General features: G+C 38.7%; 2 protein-coding genes and 1 non-coding gene across 3 annotated transcripts in view; 1 reads left to right on the top strand and 2 right to left on the bottom strand.

The window, feature by feature from the left end:
- Positions 1 to 138: 138 nt before the first annotated feature.
- Positions 139 to 211, bottom strand: Trnar-acg. The gene has a single exon. It is a non-coding gene; the product is annotated as a tRNA-Arg (tRNA).
- A 179-nt stretch (positions 212 to 390) lies between these two features.
- Positions 391 to 1,316, bottom strand: LOC122396344 (UPF0488 protein CG14286). The gene is made up of 2 exons (XM_043394655.1): positions 1,102 to 1,316; positions 391 to 969 (listed from the first exon to the last, which is right to left on the bottom strand). The coding sequence occupies exons 1-2, from the start codon at positions 1,120 to 1,122 to the stop codon at positions 448 to 450; spliced, it is 543 nt and encodes a 180-aa protein (XP_043250590.1). The 5' UTR covers positions 1,123 to 1,316; the 3' UTR covers positions 391 to 447.
- An 8,630-nt stretch (positions 1,317 to 9,946) lies between these two features.
- Positions 9,947 to 19,909, top strand: part of LOC122396122 — a 33,193-nt gene continuing 23,230 nt past the window's right edge. Inside the window, exon 1 of the mRNA XM_043394252.1 lies at positions 9,947 to 10,083. Within this exon, the coding sequence (XP_043250187.1) occupies positions 10,067 to 10,083 (17 nt within the window). The 5' untranslated portion in view covers positions 9,947 to 10,066. The remainder of the gene's footprint in view (positions 10,084 to 19,909) is intronic.

The raw sequence follows: 19,909 nt of genomic DNA, 5'->3' as shown, positions 1-19,909 counted from the left end.
TTCGAAATTTTCATGCTTGAGTTTCTTTACGAAGGTATTTAATTTATCATTTAAAACTTTTAATTAATAATACCATGATTATACAAAACAGTGACGCGGTAGTTGACGTCTCAAAAAGTTCTCGATGGAAAAAAATACCGATCCTGCCAGGATTCGAACCTGGAATCTTCTGATCCGTAGTCAGACGCGTTATCCGTTGCGCCACAGGACCATGTTGACATCATTGATAATGTTGCAGTATATAAACGAATACATAAAGTAACAAGCCCATAAATATCTATTACATTCAACTATAAACAACATTTGAATCATCGCACATTAATAAGAAAGTTGTACTTGGGAATACTTCGTTGTTGGGATAGATAAAACATTCATAAAATTTTCTTAAAATAATAATGTTATTTAAATACATATCGATAGTCGCACGTCACAAAATTTACAGTATCTTTATTCTACAAGTTGAAAATTAAACTTAAATGCAGTCTGTATGTTGTCAGAGTCGATAGCATTTTCATTTGAACTGAAATGCAGCGTGTCGATATGAGAGTGTTGCTTTTCTGTGATCAATTTGCAAGCAGCTTTTCTCACAAATACGCATCTTTTATTCTGTGTGGCTGGGGGTATAAATTTCATAGAGGATGCGGTTTTGCCATGTTTCTGCTCCTCCAACGACATTTTCTCTCTGTAGTTCCCCAAAGTGTTTCGCATTATTTGTCTCTTTTTGATCAGAGACGCTGTGTTACTCTTCAAAGTCTTTATATTCCTGTATAAATCGCGTGCCTGTTTCTCCGAAAGCTTGCCAGAAGCTAGGCCCGTTTGCAATTGCTGGATGCACCAACATAATTCTAATTCGAACTGATCCTCGGCTTCCAGGCTCAAACCACTCGATGTTTCTGCGTTCGAACATGTGGGATTTGTTACTTCCGGTGGTTCCGTGTTTTTGTTCTTCACCGTTAACTTTTTAACATTCTGAAAGTAACGTTATTTGTTGAAAAATACAGACAACTTTAGTTAATTACGATAGAATATAGGTTAGGATCGACAGAGCATATCGTTATTATTAAAAAGAATTATAAAGAATGAAAAGAAACAAAGCAGTACCGTTTTAGACTTGGGAGGCATTCTTAATTACATTAAATATAAAGTAGTTCAGTCACTTTTCTAATTGTTTCCTATTTGTTTTAGGTTATGTACGATTTCCGTGACATTAGCGTTCTGTTTACGGTCCCCACTGAATTAAATTGATCGGTAAGTTACATTATAGTTCATGTTGTTCCATTAGCGCTATCGTATTATTCTTTACTGATATGATAACGTCGTATACCTCGTCTGTGCTTTTACCTTATGGACTTTCGTGGCCCAATCTCACTGCCATACCGATCTGAAAATTCGGAGGTGATTTTAGCGGCCTCTTCTCATGGATTGCGGTCATACGAGTTGAAAAGTACGAATTATTCGCGATTCCTTGACTAGTTAAAGTTGTAAATAATTTGCTAAAATCAGTCCATCCGCGGTGTCTAGCTGAGGCATCTCTCGGGTTCGTAATGCAAGCTTCGGGAGACATCGGAGCTCCCCCCACCACGCCGCCGTATGCGCGAGCATTACCGAGTACAGCGATCGGCCATCATTCGTTCTTTGACGTCGAGACGTATCGGCGTTCCGCCACCGTGGTACGTATTTCTAACCTGTTGATCGTTCCACTATTCCGACTCGCGTACAAATTACGATCTCTTGTAATGCGGGTTCGATTTAATCAGTACATAATTATAATAATCGTTTGTGTGTACTTTAATGCATCGTTATTTCGTTTCTGTTACAGTCTCCCATTGGAATTCGAAATTATGAAGACATGTTGAAACCTGTGAAGACATGTCGACGTTTCGTGACCAACGAAGTATGCATTTCTAACCCTTTGCTATTCCCTCATTATAATCAATCATTGTTTAATTATGATTTAATTTGTATTTTATTTCTGTTGCAGTCTCTGATTGAAATTCGACGCCATGAAAAGTTTTATTGGCGCGTAAAGGACGCCACAACAGATGGCAGACCAGTCGACAAATTTTGAAGAGAATATTGGTAACATTATTGGTAACGTTTAAACAATTATAACAAAAATTAACATTCATATTAATATTTATTCATTTTTATCGCTTTATAACATTATTTGTTGCAAGCATGATATTAATTTTGTAGTCGGTCATTGTTAAGATAAAATATTAAAATCATTAACAAACTTTTTAACTACTTCGATATATATCGAAGTATACAGTAATGGCGTCGGTAGATATTAACGATAGATTGAAATAGTTTATATTAGACTGTATTCTGATCGCGATTAAATATTTCCGACTGTTATTTATTTAATTGATTGTTTATACTTCTTTATGAATTGTTGTAATTGCAATTTGCATACATATTTCGATACAAGTTTCAGAAAACGTAGTAACTGCGAAGTTGAAATATGCTATTCAAGCATAAATAACTAGCAAACTTTAATTCTTGCAAATTTCGGAATATTTATAAAAATTACGGGATATTCTAACGTTCGATAAAGTATACATAATCATGCTTACAACTCTAATTATGAAATTTGGTGATGTAATATTTATAAATTGAATAATTGTTTCCGTAGATAATATTTTGTCGTTGAAATTCTCAGTGATTGAGAATATTTCGCCTTCGTGGCATTGATCTTGTACGGGACAAACTATGTATACATCAGTACTAAGTAAAGCAGTGTTTTCGTTGTCGAACTCTAGTAAGAAGAAAAACAAAAATCGATAGGCAAAGCACAGATGTGCTTGTTGTATTTCTTGTCTCCTGTCCCTTTTCTTTCAGCTCTTTTCTTTCCAGGAAATTTGTTGGCCGAGCGCAATGCGGCCGGTAGATTCAGTGATTGTGCGTAGCAACAAGTTTGTTTTTCGGGGCAAAGTGACCCCAAGCACGTTATCGTTCACGGTGATAGACAAACGCGAGAGTAGAAGCAGTGTTTCTTACGCGGTATTAAATTATTTCCAGAGCATCGTGGCTCTTTCTGTTTTCTGAATCGCGATAATAGAATCATTTGTTCGCCGATTTCAATCTTCGGTCGCGGTAATCTAATTTATTATTTTCTAATCAAATCAATTATTTTTTCAATTTGAAATTTAAACTCTTCGTTATCGGAATTAGAGTCAGTGCATCACTGAAGAGGATTATTTGGCGATGCTCCACGAGCAAACAATGTAAGTATAAATTTATACTTTGAAATTTGTTAATTAAAAATCTCTATAATTTTAACAATAGATTCTAATTGTTTTCTTACAGTTTTCTTACAGTTTCTGAACCTGATCTTGGTATCCAGCAGCAGTACCCGGGGGGGTATCGGGCGGTGGACCACGAGCGAACAACGTAAGTATAGATTTATACTTTGAAATTTGTTAATTAAAAATCTCTATAATTTTAACAATAGATTATAATTGCTTTCTTATTCTTTATAGCAGGACCATGCAGGGGGCACTGATGACTTCCACTGGACAGCAGCAGCATAATTATGCAGTCATCCCAGAGGTACAAGTTCATCACTCGTGAGTTGCATGCTATTTATGTTCCTCTGGTCCCCAACCATGTTGTAGGATGAAAGATCCGAATCAACACGGGCGACCAGTTGTATACTTAGTATTTTTGACGAGTTAAGTGACCGCGGGTATGAAAAATACCCATGAATTATATATTTTTAGTGCAGGCTAGGGTCTTCTTGCACTCGCGTTTTTTAATGTTATCAATAAATATTACACAATATGATTATTACACAATTTTGATACAATATATGAAATATGTTTATTATCTTTATATGAATTAGATAATTGAGTAGAATATGAATTAATATAATGTTTTCACATTATATTAATCGTACGATTGAGTAAAATATCTTACATCATTAATATAATTTATTAAATATTCGTTTTATCAATTAATACATCATTTGATGTATTTTATGTGCAAGAAGGCGTTTCGCGACTGGTCGATTTTGAACTCAAAGGAACATGCATGTTAATTTTATTTTTTAAAAAATTTACTTTGACGTCAGAATCGACCGAGGTTAATTGAATATTTTGAATAATAATTTAATAAATTTATTTCAATTTGCAAAGTAGATTATTTTATCATGAAATTTTTATTAAAGTCTTACATTTTGAACAATTAAATTTCAGTCACAAATTTTTTTTGAATAATAATATCTTTCAATATTAACGTACTCTGTTGTTGATATATTACATATAACAAGTCGAGTCATTTTAATTGAGAATAGATACCGTTTAGTTAATTATTAATAACCAGTTTTTCTAGTCAGGATTTTCAGGATACTTTTCCGTGTTCGTTGCCTAAGTTCATGCACATGCCCAAGTGTTATTTGCACGAGCGAAGGCAACGGGGCACGATGACTTAGTTTGTAACATTTATAATAATAATTTATCCGTACGACTGACAATGCTAGTGTATCGTGCACGATGTACTGTCCACATATGTGTGTTTGTGGTTAGGATGTGGAAGTGCATCGTTTCAAAAGTTTATTACAATTCAGATACAGAATTTTTTGACATTAGATTCATACTAGTCACAATAATAATATTAAACTTATAGTTATTATTTACTTGGCAATTGTTCGTATTGCATATACGCCAATAATATTGCAAAATGCATAATGAATTAGCTTTTCAATCTTATATAGAGTATATTATAGAGTATATTTTAATAAAGACTATATTAGATATATGAAAATGTTTTACATAAATAATAAAAGTACGCAATGGGCACTAGCTTTGTCAGTCCACTGCAAAAACTGGTACGTACACAATTAGAGTATGAATGAGGTTGTGTCCGGGTGTCGGAGGAACCCCGGGGAGTCCTCTCTAGTTTAGGTCGCGCCCGGACATAGAGAATGAGAACCGTGGAGTGTTTGTTTGAGAGACTGAGTTTTGCAATTTTTTAAATATAGCGTTAGGTAGGTAGGTAACTTTCTGGTGTGTGTGCTTAATCTAAGTAGGTAGGGTCAGGGCAGGACTGTCCACATTAGTAATTCGGGTAGGCGCGTTTTCGCGTGGCAGTTCTGTTCCTGTAGTTACGATTTCGAGAGTAGAAATTTTGCTGATTCAAACGGTGTACATGTGCTGTTTGTTTCGGCTTTATTTTCGACTCCTCGAATCGCGCGACTCTTAAAGTCGCTCTCTCGCGTTCGCGGTCGTGATTAGGTCCCTTTCGAAACGTTCGTCCCGCTCGAGATTCACCACGTATGCTCTTGCAACAATTCGTATATTGTTGGAAGACTACGTATTGCACAAAATCTCGAGCCAAGTCTTAAGTAAGTTTCAGGCATCGGCAGGACCGCCGAAGAAAGAAAAGGCTCACAATGAGCTGAAGAGGCCCTGACAAACTGTCTCAAGAGTGGGCTACAACAAATGGCTTTTCATCTTCATCCTCGGATGAGGATGGAAAGTCATTCCTCTTACTACTTTGTCACTTAACTCGTCTGTAGTTGTAGTTAGTTTATTTTTCTGGCTGGCTCACGTATGCATGTACCTGATGGTACATGATCGCACCATACATGCCAGCCATCCCTCCCCATAACTCGCGGTTATGATATACATAGAGTTGCGAGTATCCAATAATCGCGTTTGCTTTTAGAGTTGCGAATTGCTATTTTTCGCGTTTCCTTTTCAGGGTAGCGTTGCGAATAATTACCATTCGCGATTGTTTTCATGCAAACTTAGGTACCGGGAGTTTGCTTTAAAAGTAGCGTTACGAATTATTAATAAACGCGATTGCTCGTAGAGTTGCGAATTACCATTTTTCGCGTTTCCTTTTCAGGGTAGTGTTGCGAACAATCACGATTCGCGTTGCTTTTTTACTCTTTTATACATATAATGGACATCAACCGCGTTTGCAATTTTCATACTATAAATTAGCGTTGCGATCTTGATTAATCGTGTGATTTTTTCTTTAGAGTTGCGATATTTTCAATGCCCAAATTCTACCCGAATTGTAGTACTAGTAGTAGTTAGTTTATTTAGTGGCCAGTACGTGTACATGTACATGTACCAATAGCCCCTGATTAAAGTTAGAGTTGCGAATAATATACAATGTTCGCGTTTGCTCGTAGAGTTGCGAAAAAATATTTATCGCGTTGATATATCAGTGTTGCGAATAAACACGATTCGCGATTGATTTTATGCAAACCTAGGAACCGGGAGTTTGCTTTAAAAATAGCGTTAACGAATTATTAGTAAACGCGATTGCTGTTAGAGTAGCGAATCACTATTTTTCGCGTTTGCTTTTCAGGGTAGTGTTGCGAATAATTATTGTTCGCGATTGCTTTTATTGTTACAAGTCGCGTTTGGAATTTTTCTATTATAAATTAGCGTTGCGATTGTTGATTTCTCGCGTTGTTGCCCCGTAGTGTTGCGATATTTAAAACGTCTAGCTTCATCCCCATACGTGCCACTCTGTTGTAATTTGAAGTAGCTTGATGTAGTTAGTTTATTTTGTGCATGTATGTTTATAGCTACAACCGAAGACGCCAGCACCTGATCCAGCGTTTTTGGGCAACGCGATTTGAATTAGCGTTGCGAAACATATATATTTCCATTAAAGATAGAGTTGCGAATATACAATAATCGCGTTTGGTTGTAGAGTTGCGAATTCCTATTTTTCGCGTTTCCTTTTCAGGTTAGCGTTACGAATTCCATACGCGATTGCTTTTATCGTTATTTAAGAATAGCGTTGCGAATTAACTGATCGGTTTGCTCTTAGCGTTGCGAATTACTATTTTTCGCGTTTACTTTTCAGGGTAGTGTTGCGAATAATCACCATTCGCGGTTGCTTTTATTGTTATAAATCGCGTTTGGAATTTTTATATTATAAACTAGCGTTGCGATCTTGACTTGTCGCGTTTTTTATCAATTAGGGTTGCGATTCAATGCCCAAAAAAGCTGGCCAAAACGTTGGCCACTGCACCAGGATCATCACGATGCAGCTGGGATTCAAAAAAGCCTCGAATGGCTCAACATTATTATTAAAATTAGTGTTGCGTATGATTGAATATGGGTGCTCGCGATTTAATTAATAAAGGAGTCCTGTGTGATTCATTTTACGAATAATAAGCACCACTCGCGTATAGTTTTATATTTAATAAATTAGCGTTGCGAAAGAAATCCACTCACGGGTTGTTTTTTGAATTTATGAGTGGAAAATATATCCTTTTCTTTATATCTTTGTCAATGAAAACACTGCTTGAAAGTACTGGTGTAAACAGACCAATTATTTTCTTTTTCAAAACGTGTTAAAACCTGTAATTTTTATGAATATATTTTTATCACAGATTTGTGATGCATTTAAAATTGCTGTATTGTAATTAATTGTGTCATAGATTAAATTCATGATTCATATATATATCACCAATTATTCATTATTATAGTTGATAATTTTTACGGGATATAATAACCTTTTCAATCTAACTGTTATTTATAAATAGTGGATTTTTTTTATAAATATTCTGTATTCTTTGCATAAATCAAAGTTTGCTCGCGATCATTGTTTTAATTGATGGAAAATAGAATGCTTGTATCAAAAGGGTATGCAAATTGCAATTCGATATTTCATATTGAGAGTTAATTTCCGCGTAGAATCGACATTTTCGATCGCTATTGCTTGTTCTGTATGAACTTAATTTAGTTTTGAATACAGTAAAATGTAATTATTGCAATGTATACGTTGTGAAAAATTTTTTATTTGATAAATGAATATTTCGTATTTATCTTAACACTGAGACGAATTTAACTTTTCATTTAATTTCAATTACATAGTATTTGTGTTTTTAAACTCTTTAATATCAATTTTTGCTCGTGGAAGCTTCAGTTCAAATATTAATTTCATATCATAATATTATTTTTTTCTGTGTCCATTAATACACTTTCATTTCAGCTATTAATCCTTTGAACAAGTTCTTGTTACAGGATATAAAATCATTGAAGAATGGAATTGGAAATAGTACACGGATTCCATCTTGATCGTTCTTAGAAAAATATTTCATACAATTTTATTTATTGTCTGATTTATGTTTCAGGGAAACATCGTGGGATTAATCAAGACACCAAGAAGAAATATTTTTTCATATTTATTTGTTTTATATGAGTTACATATTTTATTGGATGAGTTTTTGTTTCAGGAAAACATCGTGGGAGTGACGAAGACACCAAGAAGAAAATATCTTGTCATATTTCTTCGTTTCATGTCGGTCATATTTATTGTATATGAATATATGTTTTAGAAAAACATCGTGGGATTGATGAAGACACCAAGAAGAAAATATTTCATCATATTTCTTCATGTTTCTACAGATTGCGTTAGAACATAAGTACAAATGTATATAGATTATAAGATAAAAAAGCGTTCCCCTGCCGTTTGTTAAGTATTACCGAAACGGTGCGTAAATTTAAGTGGGAATTAATATTAAGATACATATCAGTATTCTAATATGCAAGGTCCATACGTGCAGTTGCACATTTATGGTTGGATCTTCAGGATCCTTTCTTCGTTTTGTACAAGTGTCTTGTTAGACACTGTCATAATGCAAGTATTTATTTCAGAAGGAACAATTAGGATTAAAGTACACATTGATACTTTAGTAATCAGGATTCGTACGTGCAGTCGCACATTCCAATTTCGTTTCTCGAAAACATGTGCTGGTTTATCTCACACGTATCAACATTTTATTAGGTTTTTGATCTCTTCATGGATCAGAGTTCGTACGTGCAGTTGCACATTCCAATTTCGTTTCTAGAAAACATGTGCTGGTTTATCTCACATGTATCAACATTTTGTTAGGCACATTTCAATTTCGTTTCTAGAAAACATGTGTATCATCTCACATGTATCGACGTTTCGTTAGGCCTTTCATCTCTTGATTGGACAGTTCTTTTAAGAACTTGTTTCTTTCTAGCTCATTTCTAACTTTTCGATAGTTTCTCTCTTGGATAGGTATTCGAATTCCTCGCCAAAGGAAGGGTGGTTGGGGCGAGGCTAGGGTGGGTCTCCAGTCGCAGCAACCTCCTCGTGGTGAGACCTGGGGATTATTATTTACTATGTAATTAATATCATTATTAATTACATAGCAAATAATATGAGCTAATGGCTGCGTTCTTCTTATAGTTCCACATACCTTGTTCGTCCTGGTATGCGGTCTAATAACACTGATTTCGAGTCGCAAATACGTTTTTGCCGAGTTAGTTTTTAAATAAATAATACATTACAATTTAAAATAAAAAATAGAGGATTTGCGGTGTATTTATCAATGAGATCCTTACGTATTTTAATAATTTTGAAATCTTTAAATAATCTCAATCGATTGGTTATTCCAATGAAATTAATCGATTGATGCTCAATTCTGGACCGTACAGCTTTCATTCCGTTAAAAAATAATAAAATTTATGTAATTTTATTTTCTGTCTCACTTCCTCTTGTGTTTTTTTCTAAATCTGTTGGTAACGTTGCGAGTGACGCGAAAATGGTAATGGGCCGAAAGAATACATTGGATGAAGGGTCTACCTCGTATACCTCGTCTGTGATTTAACGTTCAAAACGATAAAGTCGCTCCATGGTGTTTTACAAATATGAAAATGTAACAGGTTTTTAAGGATTAAACGTCGCGATAGAAAAGTGTCGTTTTCGATGCATACGTGTTGGAATAGTTGCGTGTAAGTACCCCAAAGTATCGCCGGTCGACCTGTATTTACCAATCTTAATTAGGGACAAAACGAAAGGGTTGAGGAACGGTAGGGTCGCGGGTCGTGAAAAATCAACTCTTGAAACGCGACTTCGGGCGTCTTCGGCGGTTACCGACACTCTTCGTGCCACTCTTAACTCGTGCTCGTGCTGCCTCGAGGCTCCAGTCAGTCGTTGACGCGCGCTCGTTTGGATTGCATCGGGTATTAATGGTGCTTCGAATCCCGTAAGAAATACTCGTTGTCCAGCTCCGATATAAAGAGAGGTTGTGCCTGTATTTTGTTACGCAGAACATCACCTCAGCATGCGTGCGAACGCCAGGTAGGAAACAATCATACCTCGACGAAGATTAATATCTCTAACTGCATGAATATTTACCACACGTATCTTTTTTAAAAAAGACTCTTTTCAAAGCCTCGATCCGTTATCAATCGCGGTGGGCGACTTATCCGTGCCGGAATGGCGTGGAACGTTCCCTGGCATTCGCGAACGTTAAACAATTTTCTCCGGGCAGGAAGTGGTTAAGAAAACAGTGAATCGGACCGCTTCCTGCGCATCCTTCGAATACGTTTCCCTGGCTGGTTCTCTCCAGATAAGATACGTTCCACGTTTCGCGTTTCCCGACATTTCTCTGCGCCGCTGTTCGACGAAACATCGTCGCGATCTCGGCGACACGTTGACGGGCATTTAGTTCGCGTTTCGTCCATTGGTCGTCGAGGTGGTACTTTTATCGTGTCGACCGGCAAATATCGAAAATCCATAACGCACGACCGCACAATAAATCCCCGGGACGCAGCACGCCTCCCAATAAATTTTCGTACGACGTTAATGGTCGATCACGTTCCATTCGATGCTCGAGTGGCACGTTCCTCTTTTCGTACGTATTTTTTAATTTCGTACCGTGCGTAAGCCGGACCCTGAGGAAAACAGTCGCAAACATTTGCGTATGGAGCAGTGGGCAATTGAATTTGTTGTACTCCGCGGCGAACGGCGCCGTATCCTCTATCCCAGCGCGGTCAATATTGACTCTCGCTCGGGCCAAAGCCCATCGTAATAAATTATTGACTTCATGGAACCAGACGAGAGCATGAAAGTCCTGCAGTGATCTGCATTAACCGTACGGGCGCATCCTCCCGGTACTATTCGCCATAAGGCTCGGAAATTATGTGCAACATAAATCACGTTCGTGATGGGATTACCGTCGCGTACGTACGTCGAACCGTCGGAAATATTAGTGGCATATATGTGACAGGGAGAGAATAGATTCTACCAGGCGCGTTTCTCTCCTAGTTTATCGCGAAAGCCCCTAACTGCAGGCAATTTTGCGGTTTAGTCACTTTGCTCCAAACGTGTTTGCTTTTTTTAAATTGTATAGAAATTTTAATGGGGGAGCTTTGAAGAGTAATGTGCTTTTGCTAGTTTTTAACAGAAAAGGATGGATCAGAACGATTTTTTTTTCTTTTGAAGATATTCGCGATCATCCTTAACTTTGGAGATATTTGCATAAAAGAAGTATTACAATTACATTGAGATTTGTCTATACGTGTTTGTGGGTAGTTACACGGCTACTGTTTCTGAGCTGGGATAGTCAGACTGCTATACAACGGGTGGACAAAATATTTTTGTCCAGTGAATGACTAAAATACAGACATAGGATACATACAAATTTATATTTAATATGTACAGCTTGTGTTAATATCTTGTAGGGTATTCACGCGCATTTTCAACATGATATTTGCAAAACTGGGGTGTTATTTTTTACCATTCTTCTCCTAAAGCTTTCTCGAGGAGTAGATAATATATCTTTTCCTTTCTGTTTCTATATATCTTTCAATAATCAGCAGGCTAATTGTAAAACACAAAATTCATCATTTTATTCCGTTGAAGAATTAAAATGCTTAATGAAAAGGAGATCACGACGTTTTCCATTTTATATTATGGAGTTAACTTTCGTTTCGAACACTTTATGAATGTCAGTTTATCGTCTAAACACGGATCGTTCCACAGTTTGAGAGTTTCTGATAGAAATTCTCATGATTTCTCATTAAAGCACCCAACGCCGGCGTAGCTCCTTATCTGCAAGGGTAATTGTTTCTTAAGCCTCTTAACGCGTTCACTGCCCTCGTCGTGTACTCATTTATGTTGCCAACACTAACGCTTCGATTGCTTTTAACGTTCTATAAAAATTCGAAACAGATGTTCGAAAACGTAACTCCCACAGACACGTTCTATACACAAAAGCTTAGGAACTGAATTGATATTAAATTTTACGAGACGTACAATTGCCCCATTTTAATTATTTATTATATATATTCGAAAACGTAACTCCCACAGACACGTTCTATACACAAAAGCTTAGGAACTGAATTGATAGTAAATTTTACGAGACGTACAATTGCACCATTTTAATTATTTATATCTTAAAAAGTGTCAAGTGTACGCTTAATATTTTACATACACGAAAAAGAGATCATTATGTTATCATTCTGCAAAAGCACATTAAAATCGAAGTCGGACAGTTTGTGTCGTTCCCTAGTTAGGGGAGGTTCCTCTTGACACGTCACAAAGGACCTCCTTCTCTTCCATTCGCTGTCCTTTTCTACATTCGACAGTCGACTCGAGCTGTTTCCGTAATTAGTATCGATCCATCTACTCCATAAACGCCCTGGCTAAGGGTCCCATTTTCGGCCATATATTCCACCATTACTGTATATAGAACAGGTACTCTTGTCCCCCATTTGCAACGCAGGTAGAGCAAGCAAGCCGCATACCTGATTTCCCTGTATTTTATGCGTCTTATTGCCCTATCTTCTTTCCGTTTGCACTGAGAATTATCAGCGTTTATTATTTCTACACTTATATTTACCGTGTTCTTGTTTCTTAGATAATGCACACTGTGAAACTGATATTCACGATAACTTTGTATGCTTTATTACACGATGTATTTACAAATTTTCGTTTAAAGATAGTATACGGTAATAACGAGCTATATACTTCCTATGACAGTATTTTTATTTAATATCAGATACGGTGTGTACTCTCAGTGTTTCTCACTTTCGTTCGCAATAAACAGAGATGAGAGTAATTCTTGGAACGGTAACCTCCCTCGATACAGTTCAGATCACAGTATTTCCAATCCAGGACAGAACACTCGTTTAACAAAATACGAACCGGAGATGAGATTTTCTAACGGTGGTGGGGATCCCCCAGGAGCCCTTTTTCGCCTCTTTTCTCGATCAATTACGAAAGTATCGGCTATTCCTCTCCGCAATGATATCCTCGGATTCGATCGGCCGAGGGGGGGCTGGTTAAGCGCAATTAAGAAAATCGGTTGCTCGAAAGCGAACCGCCGCGGATCGAACGGGACGAAGGGAAACACGGTCGCGCGATGGAAAAAGAGAGAAAACACGTGCGAGTCGACGACGGGGACTCTCTATTGCCGGTGTAATAATCCGCGACAGGAATGGTTATGCTCTTAACACGCAGCATCGTGTATGCAAAAGTAAACACGTCGGGCCTGTTGAACACGAGAGCGCACACGCACGGTTCCGATCGTGTGTGCGTTCCACCTTTTCTTTCCTTCAATTTTTTTTTCCCCCCCGCCACCCCTCCCCTTCCCTCCCCCGCTCGAACAATCCCGCCAGTCCCTTTTCACCCCTCACGGTCGGTGACTAACACACAAAGCAGACGGTGCCCTTACCATAAATCGCCAACACACGGTGGGGGGAGAGAATGAGGAGCCACTGCGCGCGATCGTGTTCATGTTCTCGCAACGTGTACGTGGCTGCTGCGTGGGCGACCCCATCGAATGGGATATCGAGTGCCGGCGGACCAAACGGAAAAGTGCACAGTGCACTTTAAGCTTCCAAGGCGTGCGTCGAATTACGAATACTCTTATGGAAATTTATCATCTTGTCAGCACGCGCGCGGTTTACTCGTACGGATGCTTTTACCGGCTTCGAGGCGCAGTAAAATTACGATTATCCGGCGTACTTGGTACTGGGGCGATGCCAGAAGGTAAAATACGCCGGATAGTTGGACTGTACCCACGTATGAAGCGATAGAAACGAGGAATTGGACCATTTTTATGGGGGTTTTCTCAGTTTAAGGGGTTATAGAGCAACTTTTTGAATATTTTTGGAATTTCTACATATTCTTGATTAAAATACGCGTCGTTTGCCTTTTGAAACATTAAAATCCTCCAATCCGTTCAGATGTTATGGCGTTTTAAAGATACGCATGTTTACATTTCTGGCCATAGATTGTATTTTCAGTAATGAATTTTTTTCTCGAAAGTGCTTAGGAATTCATGGGTAGGTCTATTCACCAAAAATGATTGTAATCGACCCCTGCAAATGAAAATAATTTTTCCAGAACGATTTGAAATTTTTTAATTTTGTCGAAAATTTCTACACCTACTCGAATTTTTTTCTCGAAACTAGTTAGGAATTCGGGGATATATCTATTCATCAAAAATGATTGTAATAGACTCCCGGAACTAAAAATAATTTTTTTAGAACGATTTGAAATTTTTTAATTTCGTCGAAAAATCTTAGCACCTACTCGAATTTTTTTCTCGAAAGTGCTTAGGAATTCAGGGGTATGTCTATTCTCCAAAAATGATTGAAATTGACCTCTGCAACTAAAAATAATTTTTCCAGAACGATTTGAAATTTTTTAATTTCGTCGAAAAAGTCCACCTCCTGACATATGCTAATGGACAGAACTGCGTTGTGCCGCACGCAAATTTTCTAAAATATTATTTCTTGCAAATTTGACTGTTTATTTGCACACCCATTTAGCGTAGATCAAATTGTAAATAGAGTTTTCTCCGGAATAGTTGGTCAGGAATTCCTATTAGAACGCTAATATAATAAATAAACGGTCAGCGGCGTTCGTTTGAATACTGCTTGACCACGGTCGAAGGATTTATTTGTCTAAAGACGGGGAAACGAAGCGATTCACTGCGCGTAAAAATAACACAATCTTCGAAACGCCTGTACGTGTTTGCTCGCACAGGCTACAACCATTTCCAGGCGGCAGGTCTATTTGTTGAGAGACCCTCACGTAGGAAAGGAGAATCGAGAAGAGAACGAAGGGTGGCTGTTCGATTGGGACTCGCTATGTACAGGGTGTTCGGGTAAAAACATACCACTTTGGTATCTTCGTTATTTTAACGCGTTTACTGCCTTCTCGACGTTTGCTGAAATTGTACCATTAAAGAAAGGAATACTTTCAGGTTGTCATAGTCATGGTTGAATATTGTCATAGAAATCTATGCTGAATAGACCTTCCTTTTCCCCATCTCTCATCAACAGGACAAATCTCAGAGTCATAATGCAATTTAGAACAAACCAAGACTATCGCGATAACACTGCTTCGTCCTCGAAATTATGCAATCTTAGAAAGCATATTCTTAGTATTTAAAACACCCCAAAGGTACGAAGACGATTTCCAACGGGACACCCTGTATCACGTACCCGGTACGTATGTACGTGCTGACTGCTTTGTATATAAGTAGACACGTGCATAAATAGCAGCGCTTAAAGACAGAACGAAAGCGTGTGCAGATATTGGCACGTGAGTAACGCGAGCACGCGCGTTTTAACGATTTCTGACGTTTCTAATTCTTCCTTTTCTTCTGCCTCGCCTTCCTGGTTCGGACGAGTCAAAAGAACGACGCGTTCCCGCTCGAGAGGCTATAAACGGCCTTTAGTGGCGAGTGATCGTACCCTTTCTTCCTCGAAACCTCTCCCGTTTGCCAATTCTTTGACGAGAGTCGCTGACTGAACGAGGAGCTCCTCTCCTCGAGGTCGATCAGCGCGAAGAAACTCCCGTGTCCCTCTCGCACGATGTGACGCAAGAGCCTGCGATCGCTTTCGTGTACACGTAATACCAAACACAAGGCTCTCGAGCTCGAAGATTTCGTCGTTTCGAGTATAGTAATCGGTACACGTCTTCCACGAAGCTAACGTCGAGCATCGTGTTTCTTCTCGCAGGAATCCCGCATCCCTTCGGATTTCTTTGCGTGGCTCCCGTGGAATCGCGCGTGGAGTCGTAATTAGTGGCAATTAGTCCACGGTAAAATAAACCACCGACCGCGAGCTCCGAGACAGCATGACGATGCAAAGAAAGGAAACCTCTCGGTACGAAACGAATCGTAAATAACAGGCCAGCGCCGGATTCCATTCGGTCTGAGAACAATTAAGAAAAATACGAGTTTACGCGTACGCGCTGGAGGAATTATTGCGGGCCCGTGATCAATCGGGGACGCGAGGTATGCAAACAAGGTGGAATAATTACTGCAACCATCCATTGCAATTAAGGCTCCGAGAAGTTATCCTAACTGTTTGTATCGGGGTGCTATTCTCTCTTTTTTTTCAGACGTGCACCGTTATATTAATTCATCTCGGAGAGGCTGGTAAACGCGAAACGAGTATTTCTGCAATTTGGCGTAAAAGGCTTTCTAATTTATTTGTCGGGGAAAAAACGGGTTGTTTAAGATCCTCTTCTTCTTCTTCTAAGTTTAACATCCCATCGACATCTCGAAATACGGTGTTATTATTCTAATGTATGTAAATCGGTAGATCCGAGGAATTTCACAGTATTTTTTATTGCGATCCTTTGATGTTAGTCTCCGGATTCGATGTTCTCGTTTTTGCTGGTTGAATGTTTTGCACTCGTATCGAGTGTGATTTGTCGTTAAAAATGTGTTTTCTTAATCTTAATCTGAACATTATAATTCCTTTGTTGCTGGTAGTAATACACTCCGAGTCAAAACTATAAAACCACTCTAAAATTTTCAATTTTCATTTGGAGTATTGTTCGAAGAATCTATGCTGGTAAAGCATGAAAAATCGACTGATTGAAATTCTTGAAAATAAGTCCCACGCGTTACTAAATTATTCTTACAACTTAATTCGATCGCGTTCTCAATGTTTTTAGAATTTGTTTAATAAGAATACCTCGTTATTACGGTTTTATAGTCACGGAACAAGAATAAATCAGATTTCAAATATGGTACGCTTTGCTTTTCATTGTTTCAACAGCAATTATATAAAGATTGAAAGAGTGATTTTGTAGTTACGACACTCAGTGTGTATTTGTCGACCATAAGTACGTTTTCCACGGTAGTCGGTCGACCGTGTATTTGCAATTTGTTTTTCCCATGGCTGATCTGGCACCGCAAACCGGGCGATCGTGCACGGATTCGGAAAATCCATCGTGGCTCTCGATTCCAGGCTATAGTTACGGTACACAGCATCCTTTCGCGAATATAGTGACATAATAGGCAAACGTCCAGGCCGATGCACCGTTATGCAGAATGGTGCTGAGGTCAAAGAGCCGGCACGGGATGGGAGAGAAGAAGCGGAGTCTGGGATGCGTTCGAAGTGCATCGGATATGCTCGTTCGAGCCGGTTCGCTCATGAATATTTTAAGAGTCGTGAGATCCACCAGATACACGAAAAATACCTTTCACGTCGGGGTTTCGCGCCGCGAACGTATCCAGAACCGTTCGTGTTCTCGATTTCGAAACATTATTTTAATCCGACCGGCTGCGAACTCGTTTAATTGGACTTGTATATCGAGATTAGTTTTCGAGATCGATGTTACGCGCATGCGCTCCACGGCCTTAATTGAATCGGCTGCCGTTTTCTTAATTTTCCTTAACAACAAATCAATTAACAAGGATTGTTCGCTCCCGCGTGTTACGGTCGTTGCACTCGTTCGTATCGCGTCGAGCGTCGTCTTATGCAATCAGAGCCCGCGGTTTTCTAATACCGCTTATCGCGGGTGAAACTTGTCCTCGGTGGTGTTTCAATCGTGGCCATTGACACTGACCTAATAAGGGTTAAATGAATTGTTCCTGAACGTCCATTCACCGCAGCACGCGTCTCCATTGGGGCGTTGTGCTCGTACACGCGCATTTAAATCGCATTCCTGTTGCACGCAGCTCGTCGACGGCAATCGTTTTAGGGGCGTTCAATAATAAATCTCCCCCGGGGATATATCTGCGGATTGTTAACGGTTGATCGATAAATGTCTGTCGCGGACACGTGTTCGAATGCCCGATAAAACGCCAGCTTTCGCTTTATCGCGTCTCTCCTACGCGCTCCCTGTTATTTGCATTCTATAGATTCTCGCGGCATATAGCGCAGATCAGATGTGTGCGTTACGCTGCGCTCGTTTACATCCTCCGATCTGCTTTATACGGGTCAGACGCGATATTTATTCGAAACGATATATTTTACATTTTTTATTCGATTAATAGTGAATCGAAGTACTGCTCGTTGGAGGAAATAACATTTATCTTTCAATCGACAAATTTTAATATTCATTACACTGGCTATGACCACATAATATGTACCGTATACTCGATTCAAGTTTCATTTATAATAACAGAAATTGAGTTTAGAAAATATGTGATTAATTCACTTTCAAAATTGCAATCGGTATTGCCAGTTATTCATATCAATAAAGACTCTTGGAGTGCAAGGGGTTAATATCCAACTGTAATAATATACATAAGAACATTCTGTATCTAAAATTATCGATAATATTTCGACAGTCTCGAGCCAGTGAAAAGAGTATGGTCTTCGTATTAACGATATAGTTGGAACCAAAGTATATCTCGCTATCAGAAGTCGGTTAAGGGATGAGAAATTAGAAATTCGACTCGCGTCGATAATGGACAAAATCCGGCTTTTTCCTTTTCACTTTTGCGCATAATCAGCCGGTCGGCGTCCTTTTCGTTATTCCTCGGAGGCATCGTAAATACCTAAAAAGGAAGAAACGCGACGTTACCGCGCTTAACGCGCGCCCCGAGACCGTCGCCAGTAACGTCCACGCGAGAAATTCGTTCCACTTTTCCCGGTGCGTCGTAAAATTTAATGCGTATTGTTCTCGTTCGCTAAATATATCCAGCAATTATTCCGACATGTTGCGTGCCTGGTATTAATCTCCGCGCGGTGTATAGTTTCGTCGAGGATTTACGAGCTCGCGCACGACCCGGGGACAAGTCGATCTTCTACCCGGTGGTCTTCGGTTTCTTGTCAACCGGTCGCGTCCTCTGCTTTTTCCCGCGTAAGTGCCACTTGCGATCGGGACGTTTCATGCGAGGGTAGGGTACAAAAAAAAAAAAGAAGCTTGCAAGGACAATGGAGGGACGTATAAAGGGAGCCACACGGAACGAGCACTCCTCAAAATAATTGATTGACCCGGAGGAGTAGCCTCTTGAAATATTTGGGGTTACTGGAACGAACGCGTCCCTTGCTGCGACTCTCTGGTATTCGTAATGATACAGGATAGAGAGTGGCATTTTTAAAGTTATACAGGGTGTTCCTTTTAAGAAATTGTCAAAAATCTCGAACACGTGTGATTTAAAATAAATAAATTGATACTTGTACTTTGGTGTTTCAGGTGGGGGGGGTTGAATTTTCAAGGTTATTTCAAAGTCGTCTTTTTTTATTTCGGAATCATATTCTACGTGAAAAGGTGCACTTTGTTTGAAACATTTTCTTTTACGTGTTTTCTTCTGTACACTACCCTCTTGTATAAAACAATTTCCAGGGTATCACATAGCATACAAATTAATAGTTCCTTCAATGTTTCCATGAAGAAGAATCGTTTCAATTTTTTCTGCAACTGTTAAATATTCCAATCGCTACGTAAACTGAACCGACGATACAGTATCTCTATGACTAAGAATTCAATGGCAAACTTATCCTGTTTTGATAGCACATCGTCAGATACATTTGTAGATACAATCGTAGCAGCTATGCTTATCTCTATTACATTCGACAGAGAGAAATATCGAAACATCTGTATCTCAAGCTACTAATACTACTTGAAGATGCAAGCCTACCAGATGTGGTATCATATCTTAAAAAATGTTTCAAACGAAATTTGTGCATTTTTATGCAAATCTGTTAAATGTCTTTGAGATTTTGTACAATCTCAACTTAAATGAAACACCCTGTACACGTCTGTAGAAAAATGTCGCAGACGCAATCCTAGTGTAAACATTGTAACAGGCGTTTTTCCATATCCCAAAAAACGAGAATGCATTTGTTTGCTTTTTTTTACAAAATAATTTTAATTAAAAATATATCTATCAAACGCCAGGCCCAGTGACACGATTTTCAGT

The sequence above is a fragment of the Colletes gigas genome, unplaced genomic scaffold (genome assembly GCF_013123115.1).
Source record: "Colletes gigas isolate AHSC1104 unplaced genomic scaffold, ASM1312311v1 Colletes_gigas_Sc00007, whole genome shotgun sequence".
In the NCBI taxonomy this organism is placed as follows: domain Eukaryota; kingdom Metazoa; phylum Arthropoda; class Insecta; order Hymenoptera; family Colletidae; genus Colletes; species Colletes gigas.
The sequence above is the reverse complement of the archived record's forward strand: the minus strand, read 5'-3'. Positions and strand labels throughout refer to the sequence as shown.

What these genes read in the sequence shown, in the direction of transcription:
- LOC122396344 (XM_043394655.1), bottom strand. Translation starts at nt 1,122, where the DNA reads ATGCCTCCCAAGTCTAAAACG. An exon ending in TGCCTCCCAAGTCTAAAACG is followed by an intron (nt 970 to 1,101) that starts GTACTGCTTTGT and finishes CGTTACTTTCAG; the next exon opens with AATGTTAAAAAGTTAACGGT.